Genomic DNA, 12,254 nt, shown 5'->3' with positions numbered 1-12,254 from the left:
AAGAGTTACTCAGAGGGGATGCTGGTGGTTTATTAACCTGGTCAGTGAAGACTCACTCCTCAGACTTTTGCATTTTCTCTTGCCCAGCTTATCACTTTCCTGACAAAGAGGGAAGAGGATAAGGCATCTGCCAGTTCTATTACTGCTGGGCTCTGTACCTAGTCAGCTTGTGAGGCAATGGCAGCAGCTTACCCAATATGGATTTGCGAAGGCAAGGCTGGTGGGAGGAGCACATCAGGGTAGTGACTAGCCAAGGGCATCAAAACCTTTGGGACCTGTCTGATAGTGAAACCTGGCATGTGGAAGCTGCTGTACTATCAGCAACCATGAAGAAACTACACAAGTCAGTCCTCATGTATCCACAGGGGGTTGTATCAGACACTGACAGAAGGCAGCATGTATAAACAAGGGCAACATGACAAGGGCAGTATGGGTATAGACAAGGGCTGGAGTTTCATCTCACATTAGCTGTGTGGGTTCAGATAACCCAAACAGTGTTGGTGTTTTTAAACAACACTAGAGGCTATGTTACATAATATTAGCAACTAGGATTAATTTATTAGCCAACCATTATTATCTCCATCTGCCTGTGTTACGTATTACAGATATCTGAACAGAAAAAATGTATAAATATACATTGTATTATTAGGTAACGAAGTTTAATAAACTGGAGAGTTTCTTAAGAGAGAGTGAAATGTACTGTTTTTAGATATATTACCTCCTGGGAGTTATGACAGTACATGAATGATGAACTAGAAAGGTCTTTTGAACTTGTCTTTAACTGGCTTTTTACTGAATAATACAATAGCAATTATATCTAAGACTTACTCAAATTGTACTTGGCTGCTTGATAAAGCACTGCTGCTAGTGGTGAGGAAAACAAGCTGACTCAGCTTGCTTTGAGGACTGCTCCTCCTCCTGTTCCCCACCCAGAGCAACTGTGGTGCCTGAAATTTCTCTTTCCTACCCCTATCCAGCACTTGGGTACTTGCTACTGCTCTGAAGAGACAGCAGGTGAAGTTTCTGAAACTGTTTACATGCATTTTTAATCACAAAAGAGGACACTGCTGATTTTCTTCCAAATGTAAGTTTCACTGTGCTGAAAGTGTATGTCAAAGAAACAGTGCAACACTGGGAAGCAAAGTAAAGCAGGGTCAGGCTTCCACCTGTATTACCCATTCCTGCATACCACGTGTGACAATATGGTGTACATCTGAAAGGGTAGCCCAGCCCTTAAACATTAAAACTGGAAGAAAACAGGAGTCTACCTGGGATAACACTGAAATGCAGTGATTTCAGAGGAACATCAATGTGTATTAGGACTAAATCAATTGGAATAAATCGTATTACTAATGGGGAAAATACAGCTAGCGTGAATTGTCCAGAGCTGTGGGCACAACAAAGCTCTAAGTTATGTAATGTACCAATTAGCAGTAACGATCACTTGGGGAATCTCCCCCGCTTCTTTTCTTTGGCCGGCGTTGTTCCCTTTCTCTCTTGTCGGTGCGGCAGTGGAGCGCCTCCTCCCTATACAGATCGCGAGGGTCGCGCACGTGTGTCAGCATGCGCCTCGGATCCTCCTGTAGGCCCGGATTCCAACGGATACCCTTCGACGCCTGCGCGCGGTTTCAGTTGTCATAGTGACGGTGGGCGGTACTTTGGGTGGGTGGGCGAGTGGAGTGGGGGGGTCGGGGATGCCGGTTGCTTGTTGCCCAGTCAGGAGGCCGCGTCGGTCCGGAAGGCGGGCGCTGCGTGTTGTTGCTGGGCCACGCCAAAGCAGCCAAGGGCGAGGGCGAGCCGGGTTACCGCTTGCAGCAGGGGTGGGTGGGGAGGGAGGCAGGCAGGCGGATCGGTGCCCGGCCGCTGACGCTGAGGAGAGGCGGGGAGCGCGTGGAGGCGGCGGCTCATGCCTCCCCCGCGCACTAGCCTGGCTCTCGGGCACTGGGCCGTCGTGACGGGCGCTAGGGCCTCCCCCGCCGCCTGCGCTGTGTGTGCGCGTGAGTCTCCGCACGCGCCAGGCGGTTGCTCGGCCGGTTGTTCTGGGGCCCGACCTAGTCTCTCGCCAGCCCGCCCTTAGCTCGCCATGCGGCTGTGCGGGGCGCTTCTGAAGAGCCCCATCCCCAAACAGATCGAGTACTATTCCCGCTTCTCCCCGTCGCCGCTCTCCATCAAGCAGTTCCTGGACTTCGGTGAGTGACGGAATGACGCCGGTCCGCGCGCAGCGCCGCACAAACAAACAACCCTCCGCGCCCCTCCCCCCCCGTGCTTGTCCTGAGAGGGGGGGGCTGGACGCGAGGCTCCCTCCCCCCCCCCCTGCATTCTGGCCGGGAGGGCCTGAGATGCGGGCGCCAAAGCTGAAGAAGCCGTTGAGGCTTTGAGATCGACAACAAGTTTCAGTGGGGCCTGCTGGGGAAGGAAGTCCCGGAGCCCCATTTGAGTCGCAGGAGAGATGGAGGGTCCTGGTTGGCACGGGGCCTGTCGAGAACACCCCCTTGGGCACCGACAAGAAAGCTGGCTCTCGGCCTTTCTTCCTTTAAGAGTTGTGGCACAGACAAAAGTTCAGTCGATGGGGCTTTTCTCCACTGAGGGAATATGTGACAGGAATGTGCCACCTGTTGCGTCACTATTCTAGTACGTTTTAAGCCATATTTTCCCCAAGGCTCACTGGATGATATACATCATTCTGTGCTCCTTTATCCAGATAACAGCCCCTTGAGGGACTGGCTCAAGGTCATACAGCAAGTTTCTTCCAAGAGTGTGTGTGTGGGGGGGAGGGGGGTTGAACCTGGGTTTCTCAGACCCTAACAATGTTAATTGGGAGAAGATTCCTGTCTGAAAAACAAGGTTTCTGCTTCTCTGGCTCAATTCACATGTTACTTTCTGATCATTTCAACGCCAAAGGGTTGCAGTCATTATAGTTTGAGTCCCCCCTCCCCCTGGTTTCTGCAAACCATAGTTTGTCATATTGCCTGACTGGATCTCAAAATGTGGTTTGGAAATTGAACCATACTCTTATGATTTGGGTGTCATCGCAGATGAGAAGAAATATTGGAACTGAAGGAATCATTATTTAAGAAGGAAGTGGACTCCTGGTCCTGCAAACCTTCATTGCCTGAACTGAGTCATGGGTTTTTTTCTTCTCTATTTGGACTATTTCCACAAAACAAGAGTCACATAAGATGAGATGGCTCTTATTAAAGCACCTTCAGACACTTACTATAGAAGTGAAACAAAGTTCACTATTGCATCTTTCTGTGAAACTGATTTTGTTTTCACTCTTTGTCCCTTCCTAAAGTTCTTTTGGGATAGATTCAAATGAGTAGCCGTGGTGGTCTGAAGTAGCACAATAAAATCAGAATCCAGTAGTCTGAGGAAGAGTGCTTGCACTCCAAAGCTGATGCCTTGAATAAATCTTTGTTGATCTTAAAGGTGCTACTGGACTCTGATTTTAAAGTTCTTTTGCTACATCTTTATTCCCCTTTTTTGCTCCTGTTAAGTCCTTAAGTTCCTCTTGTGTTTCCAGAACTCTCTTGTTATTATTCTCTTTGGTTCTGTTCCAGTCTATACTGCTATCCTCTTGTCTAGTGAAGTTCATGTATATCACCATTCAAGCCCTCTAAACCTTTTAGATTAGCACTACTTAGAGCTCCGCTACTTTGTTTGATGGTCTGTGGACATTCTGGAGCCCACTCTTGCTTTTGTTGTTGTTGTTAGGTGCGAAGTCGTGTCTGACCCATCGCGACCCCATGGACAATGATCCTCCAGGCCTTCCTGTCCTCTACCATTCCCCGGAGTCCATTTAAGTTTGCACCTACTGCTTCTTACTGACTCCATCCAGCCACCTCATTCTCTGTCGTCCCCTTCTTCTTTTGCCCTCGATCGCTCCCAGCATTAGGCTCTTCTCCAGGGAGTCCTTCCTTCTCATGAGGTGGCCAAAGTATTTGAGTTTCATCTTCAGGATCTGGCCTTCTAAGGAGCAGTCATGGCTGATCTCCTCTGACCGGTTTGTTTGCCTTACAGTCCAAGGGACTCACAAGAGTCTTCTCCAGCATCAGAATTCAAAAGCCTCAATTCTTTGACGCTCGGCCTTCCTTATGGTCCAACTTTCGCAGCCATACATTGCAACTGGGAATACCATAGCCTTGACTAAATACACTTTTGTTGGCAGGACTCTTGCTTTAGTTGTTTCTAATTTGATAACACAGACAACTTTCTGTGCATACATATTTTTACTGTACAACAACAAGAATGACTTTTGAAAAGGATTCCATTGGTACAGTGCAGTGAGATGAGAAACAGCTGGGACTTCTATATGTACATTGAGAACAGAATGTAACCATATCAGTAGCCAGGTTAAGTGGCTTTTCTCTAGCTGTCTAGGAAGTCTAGCTCACTAAAGATGAGCATATATGAAGTTCCTACCAGTTTTGAGTCAGCAGATGGAAACACGTTCTTGCCGTAACTGAATACAGGTAGAATTCTAGCTGTATCCTAGCTGTATCTGAAGAAGTGAGCATTGTGCTACTGGATTCTTGCTCTTTTCTATTGCTACAGACAAATTAACATGGCTTCCTATCTTGATGCATAAGATTGTAAATTTCAGATAATTCTGTGGTTGCGTAATCTAATTCTTAAAGGCTAGTCCAAGTAAGCCTTGCACCAGTTCTGAAAAATACTTGGCTTTGAAGAACTACTAGTGGGAGCTCTGAATAATTCATATTTATATATACCATTCTTTATGCCAATAAAAGGTTACTGACTGACTATATATACCATTCAGATTTGGCACATCAAAAAGTTATTCTAAGGTGGCCAAATATTTTCTAACTTGTAAAGGGAAGAGGAAGCTAATCAGAATGTATTAAGAACTAATTTGTCAGTTATTTTAAAATGGCACTGGGAAATAGCGCAGTTATTTTGAAGAAACACATTTTAATGATTTACATCCAGATAAATCATGAAATAAGAACCTTGGAAACAGCAAGGTTACCTCCATGTGCACATTTCATAGATTACAGATCAAAATGCTGCTAACCCTGAGAAGTTTTATGCAGCTTGGACAAGGTATTCTTCTTGAATGACCAACAAAGTTGCAAAGACCAAGCCTGAGCAACTCCAATAAATATATTTACTTAGATTTTGCATTAAGATACCATAAAACATGTGTTTGTAAGATTCCTCTACTTACGTATTGCCACTGAAAACATTTACAGAGGTCATTCACTCTTTGGAAAGATTGCATAACTTTATTGTACCTTCAGGGAAGAAAGTTTCACATTTAGAGGGTGCTCACTGAGAGACTTTCTCCTTGTGCTTTGCTATTCATACCGGGTTGCCTCATAGTTGCCTCGTACCGGGGGCAACCCCAGAATTGCCTTCCGCTGACAAAATGGATACGTAGTTGACAAAATAGATATGTAAATAGTTGTTTAAAGACTTTATAGCTTAAACTGTGATAAGTATTTTTTCCCTAAGAAATTAACGCAATGCCTCTCTTCTGAACCATGTATACCTTCTAAGATGTTGTTACCCATAGGATGTATTGATTCACCGTACAACTGTGGCCATCCCATTCTTGAAACTTTATTATATGGTTAACTTCAGACACTGACTTTGTGCTCTTTGGCCTTATCAAAATAAGAATAACCCTCCTCCCAGCTAGCTTCTATCTCAAATATACAAACTACCTAGTATGCTGCTAGGGGCAATGCACGGAATATTCACACTGTATTTCTTACACATTTAGGTGAACACATAAGGAGCCAATATTTAATTGTAGGAGAGATGTGTGGTTATTGTTTTTTTTAATACCCAATATACACAAAAATAGTAATATGACACCAGAATAAAAGTCCCATCTGATCAGGGGAAAAAGAGAGCAGCAATTCAATTTTTCATATTTCATTATGGTTGTCAAAGATGCATGTCATATGCACAACAAGCCATGCACCAGCTCTTATGGGAATGAGCATTGAAAATTCTCAGCCTTGCGTATTTTCTCTCCTTCCTTTTCCCTTTTGGAAATTAATTATTTCAAATTTCATGGCAAATTGTAATTTACCATTTCATCCAAATTACAAACTGGTTTGTTCTCTAAATCTTAACTTGAAACCATAATTTAATCCCGGTTTGGAGGCAAGAGGACAAAGCATAGTTTGGAAATAAATGGAAGTAGTTTGCTACAAAATTGGAAATGTCTGCATCTGTGCACATGATATGTATTGTACAACCCTGAGGATTTTTTATGACCATTTCTGTAACAAAAATGACGAATTTTCATATGTAGGCATAATGTAATTATTTCAGAATTATTTTATTAAGTTAATTAAAGGACAAATTAGTGGAAATATTGAAATAATGCCAATTTTGGTTAGATAGAAAACATCTCAGCTTTTATTGGACCTTGAAGAAACTAGATTATGGCCTGATCAGAATTCCCAGAAGGGTTAAAAGAGGCAGTGGTCGATCATGAGCTTCTAGCTCACCACCTTGACGATGCTGGAATCAGAGGAACCGCCCTTCCGTGACTGATTGAGGAATACATGTGGAGGCCCTCAAGGGGTAGTTCTCTCTCCAGTTCTGTTCAATATCTTTATGCACCCTGTTGCTCAACTGGTATGGAGGTTTGGGCTGGGTTGCCACCAATATGCGGATGACACCCAGCTCTTCCTCCTGATGGATGGCCATCCTGACTCTCCCCCAGAAACATAAGCCAGCTACCTGGAAGCAATGACGGGATGGCTCAAGCAGAGTCATCTGAAGCTCAGCCCTTCAAAGACGGAGGTCCTGTGGCTGGGCAGGAAGGGCCCAAGCGAGAAAGTGCACCTACCCACCATGGATGGAGTGCAGTTATCAGTGGCCCACTCCACCAGGAACTAGGTGTAATTCTTGATACCTCCCTCTCAGTGGAGGCTCAGATCATAACAGTAGCACGGCTGGCATTCTACCACCTTCACCAAGCCAAATATCGGCCTTAATACAAAGTGCCGGCTAGTCAACGCCATTGTCTTCCCCATAACAAGCTATGGATGTGAAAGCTGGACCCTGAAGAAAGAAGACAGGAGGAGAATAGATGCTTTTGAATTATGGTGTTGGAGATTAATGCCGCAAATACCATGGACAGCCAAAATTACCAACAAGATAGTTTTAGAGAGGAGCAAATCAACTATGTCATTAGAAGGCAAGATATTACGGCTAAAGCTCACTTGGACACATCATGCGATCAAACTCGTTGGAGAAATCATTAATGCTCAGCATGGTCTGTGGCAAAAGGAAACGTGGTCGCCAAAGGATCAAAGCTGATACAGGGATGACCATGAACCAACTAAAAGAGGCAGTCATTGACAGAAACAAATGGCGAAAATTTTCCTATAGAATTGCTGAGGGTCGGACATGACTGAACGGATAACATCATCATCATCATCATCATCATCAGTGCAACCCCAAGCACATTAACAGTGACTTCAGTGGATTTAAAGGGGCGTTTCACAGGGTAGCCATGTTGATCTACTGTAGAACAACTAGGTTAAAACCCAGTAACACCTTAAGGATCAACAAAATTTTGCAGTATAAGCTTTTAAAAGTGAAAACTCCTTTCAAAAGCTTATAATGTGAAAATCGTGCTGGTCTCTTAAGTGCTACTGGACTCAAATCTATCTAATTAAAAGAGTGTCACTCCAATTAGGAGGACACTGTTGATCCAATAAAACATTTAAAGAGTTGTAGAGTAGATGCCATTAAAATAAGATTTATCTTATTTATTTTCAATTTCAAGTGACTTCAAGCATGGCAAATTACATGTTAAATTAATCTAGAATAGGAAATAGCAAAGCAGAATGTAAATGGTAACAGGAAAGGATAAACCTAAAATAGGTAATGTTTTAGGCCTCAAATAAAACCCATTCATTCAGAATCTCTGCAAATCACTGAGACAGTATCAGATGTTGGCAGTCACTAAATGGCATGCATTTACTATCAAAATTAGTGAAAACAATTTGAAAAGGCTTCAGACTCCAGTGATGTGGTAGAAACAATATAATCTAATCTTTAAATTAACAAAATGTAATATTGACCTGACAACAAACCCCTACTTAGTCCTTTTTTACCAGGAAAGGAGTGGGGAGGAGATAAATTGGTAACCAATTTCCAGTTACTTCAGTTAGTTGAGAAAGTCATCGTCTTGTGTATTAAGATTAAATAGTTGATACCCATGCAGAAATACCTGTGACCTCCAGCTCTAGAATTTAATCAGCAGAATAACTAACATCGATTCTGAGGGGCAGTTTCAGAATTATAAAAGACTAGAAAATAAGCCCGCTGTAATCCAAATACAGCGGGCTCTAGGGAGGCTGTGGAGGTAGAGGTGCCAGCGGGGCCAGAGCACCGAGGCCAGGTGTTGGCCATCTGGGGAGGCGGCAGCGAGTAATCCTGGCCCGCCCCCCGGCCCGTGGCTTACCGGAGTGGGTGTGCAAGGCAGGAAGCGGAGGCAGCCGGGCTGGAGGGCAGGAGAGAGCTGGTTACTGGAGTCTGGATCCGCTCAGGGCAGCCCGTTGTTGGTGGTGGCCGCGCCCGCGCATCGAGCCGCACCCGGCTCGGATCGGGCCGCGCCCGGAAGCCACGCCCGCGGATCGGGCCGCGCCCGGAAGCCACACCCGCAGATCGGGCCGCGCCCGGAAGCCACGCCCGCGGATCGGGCCGCGCCCGGAAGCCACGCCCGTGGGTCGGGCCGCACCCGCGAGCCACGCCCGCGGGTCGGGCCGCGCCCGCGAGCCACGCCCGCGAGCCGCGCCCGCGGATCGGGCTGCGCGGGCGCAGCCCGGCCCTGATTCCCTCTCCCCGCCCTGCCGCAGTAAGTAGCTTCCCGGGCTGCAAGCTTGCGGCCTGGGAAGTTTTTTACTGCGGGGGGGGCGGGGAGAGGGAGCTGCGGCCTGGTGGCATGGCCTTCGCGGGCCGCAGGTTGGGGACCACTGCTATAGACGGCGAGCCAGGTAATGTTGCTTTTCGGGTTTTTTTTTTTTTATGTCGGTGTCTCCCCGGAGGTTTCCATTGCGGCCATGCGGTCTGGGAGCCCCCAGGCCGGCTGCTTAATGCGAGGCGCGCTAAGGAATGGGGCTTTTCGGCCGGTTTTTTTTTTTTTAAGTCGGTGTCTCCCCGGAGGTTTCCTTAGCAGCCCTGCGGGCTGGGAGCTCCCAGGCCGGCGGCTTAATGCGAGGCGCGTCAGGGAATGGTGCGTTTGGTTTTTTTTTTTTTTGTATGTCTGTCTCTCCTCGGAAGTTTCCTTAGCGGCCATGTGGGCTGGGAGCCCCCAGGCCGGCGGCTTAATGCGAGGCGCGCTAAGGAATGGGGCTTTTCGTCTGTTTTTTTTTTTTTTTAATGTTGGTGTTTACCCGGAGGTTTCTGTTGGGGCCATGCGGGCTGGCCTCTCGGGGCGTCAGGCTGGGGGCTCCCTAGCGGCCGGCCTTTTTTTTTTTTTATGTTGGTGTTTCCCCGGAGGTCTCCTTAGCGGCCATGTGGGCTGGGAGCCCCCAGGCCGGCGGCTTAATGCGAGGCGCGCTAAGGAATGGCGCTTTTCGTCTGTTTATTTTTCTTTTTATGTTGGTGTTTACCCGGAGGTTTCTTTTGGGGCCATGCGGGCTGGCCTCTCGGGGAGTCAGGGCGGCGGCAAAGAAGCAACTGCGAGCCGCGCTGTGCGCGGCTCGCAATTGCTCGGGGCTGGGAATCGGAGGGACCAATCGGCAGGCGCTTCGCGCCTGCCGATTGGTCCCTCCGATTGTCTGTCCGGAGGAAGGGTCCAATCCGGACCCTTCCTCATCCCGGACACATCCCGCCTCAGAACGCCTTACAGCTTTATTTAGTCCGTGGCGCCCGTGGCGCCACGGGCGGTGTTAAGATTTCACAGAGCTCATAGGTTATATGTGTAGTGACTTACCCATACTATATTGGTAGTAAATAGTTAAGTTTATATATGCAGTGTAACATTTAGCAAGGAAAGTAATTCAGCCTTATAGTCAGTTTTAGTTTGATTTATTGTTGTGTTTTTGTTTTATTTAATTAACCATATAGATAAAAATAATCCAACAAATCAGATTCTATTTTTTTCCTAGTGCTTCCAGTTCCTAAAACTTTGGGTCAGTTACAAGTAAAAATGAAAAATATTTAAAATGCTTCTGAAAAATACTCAAGTCATAGCATTGGAAGGAAATGGTTGTATAATTGTGGTGTATCTTCAAGGACGTCCATAAGTGATTGATGGCTCAGAGGCTTTGTATTACTTTTTATTTTTATGAAGTATTACATTATTATATATATAATTATTATAAGTCAACAGCATTTGTTCACATTAGCAGCCTCTTAACTTGAAAATATTAAGGAACATATATGCAAATGGTCAGAGGAGTTACCACTGTAGTTTGTGTTTTCAGGATCAGATCTTGTTACGTAATACAGGCTGACATGATGTATCACTATGTAGTATTTTCCATTTGATAACTTTTACTGCTGCTGCATAAGTTTTAAAAGTACTACCAGTGAATTATAGTGTAGAACAGAGGTATCAAACCCATTTGTCACGATGTCTGGATCTGACCTAAGTATGGCTTGTCAGGACAGGCTGGGCTATGTCTGTCATAAAATGTAATGCCAGGTACTGGAGATATAAACTTTATAAAGGATACAGGCAAACCTAATTAAGCAATTTATTTCTAGTGGTGAAAGCAGTTGATTTACTGAGGAACGTGCAAAAGCCTGAGTCTCCCAGATCCCCCCACTTCCAGTTCTCATCCCTTTTGCATTTCCCACAATAGTGGCAGAACTGCTTCCAAAACCTCCAGGGGATTTTTTTGTTTTTTGTTTTTCCATGGCCTCTTTTCCCTCACAGGCTGAGAACAGCACCAGTTGCTTGTGGACCAGATAAGAGCTCTGGAGGGCCAGTTGTGGCCCATGAACTGTATATTTGACATCCCCACTGTAGCATAATGAAATGATCTGATTCTCTCCAAGTAGATTTAAAATATATATAAGATGGCAAGCACAAAAGCAAAAGGTTCATGTTTTACAGAGAAAGAGCAAGAAGTTGTATCTGATACAGTGTTACATTTCAAGTTCTACTGTTACAAAATGTGTTATACATGTTTTCACAAGTTTTGGATTCTCTAGTTTTAACTCCCTATTGTTGGTTCTATTAAATTGCAATGTTCAGTGGAAAGATAGGAATCAAGGAGTTCCTTTGTTTACTTCTTCATGCCTATAGGTCTTATACTGTACCAAAGTTCACTTCCACAAACTTCAAAAGTGACTTTGTCAAGTGGTATCTTTTTTAAATTATTTATTTAATTCATTTATACTTGCTCCCTAATGGGAACCCAAGGCAGATTACATTATTCTCCTCATGTTCATTTTATCCTCACAACAACCCCGTGACATAGGTTAGACTAAGAGTGTGACTGATCCAAGGGATAGGCACCTTAAGCCCATTGAAAACATTGGGTTTAATCAATGTTGAGCCCGTGCTGGATTATGTTCTTGGTATTTCAAACCCTGACATTATTTAATTTCTTTAGATGGAGCCATCAGGGTATACTGTTTATCTTGTGCAGTGTGATATGTTGGTCAAATATGCTGCTGAGACTTAGATTCTAACCTGAAGCCACAGAATTGCTTCTCATCTGCTCCTTGTGTGGTTTCATATTACTTTTCAAAGAAGACTGCAAACATATGATCTGAGTGACTGGCTTTCCCTTTCTGTGCCCTTGACAAGCATGGTAATTCAGTAATAATCCTTGTACACTACTGATAAGGACTCTCTTAACAGTATTGTTCCTTATTCATAGCTGGCTTGGTGTAGTGTCCAGAGTTTGGACTGTGATCTGAGACATTCAAGTTCAGCGCCCCCCCCCCCCACATATGGCATGAAAGTTTGCTGAATGACCTTGGTACTGTCACATACCCTCAATCTAACCTGACTTCACTGAGTTGTTGTGGTGATAAGACAGAGGAAAGGAGAATCATGTAAGCTACTTTAGGGAGAAAAGTTATAAAGTAAATACTGTCAATAATTAGTTACAGTAGCTTTACTTACAAAATATGATACATTATTAATTATTGATAAACACATTTAATGTATATTTGCATTTTTTTAACCTAGCCAACACTAGCATCCTGTCTTTTGGTAGGATTCTTACTTAAAGATTTAAGGTCTGAAATAGCAAATTGAAAAAGTTAGTAGAAGAATGTAAGGCATTCAAGAACACACTGCA

At 44.8% G+C, this 12,254-nt stretch overlaps 1 protein-coding gene across 2 annotated transcripts in view; it reads left to right on the top strand.

Moving 5' to 3' along the window:
- Nucleotides 1-1,809: 1,809 nt before the first annotated feature.
- The window catches only part of PDK3 (pyruvate dehydrogenase kinase 3), a 61,757-nt gene continuing 51,312 nt past the window's right edge, over nt 1,810-12,254 (top strand). Inside the window, exon 1 of one of the 2 annotated variants that reach the window (XM_077343009.1) lies at nt 1,810-2,189. In XM_077343009.1, the coding sequence (XP_077199124.1) occupies nt 2,084-2,189 (106 nt within the window). In that variant the 5' untranslated portion in view covers nt 1,810-2,083. Of the gene's footprint in view, nt 2,190-2,347; nt 2,632-12,254 lie in introns of those variants that run through there. The other variant, XM_077343011.1, reaches the window with a different exon arrangement.

The sequence above is a fragment of the Paroedura picta genome, chromosome 6 (genome assembly GCF_049243985.1).
Source record: "Paroedura picta isolate Pp20150507F chromosome 6, Ppicta_v3.0, whole genome shotgun sequence".
Taxonomy (NCBI): Eukaryota; Metazoa; Chordata; class Lepidosauria; order Squamata; family Gekkonidae; genus Paroedura; species Paroedura picta.
Note: the sequence above shows the minus strand (reverse complement) of the source record. Positions and strands in the feature narration are given on the sequence as shown.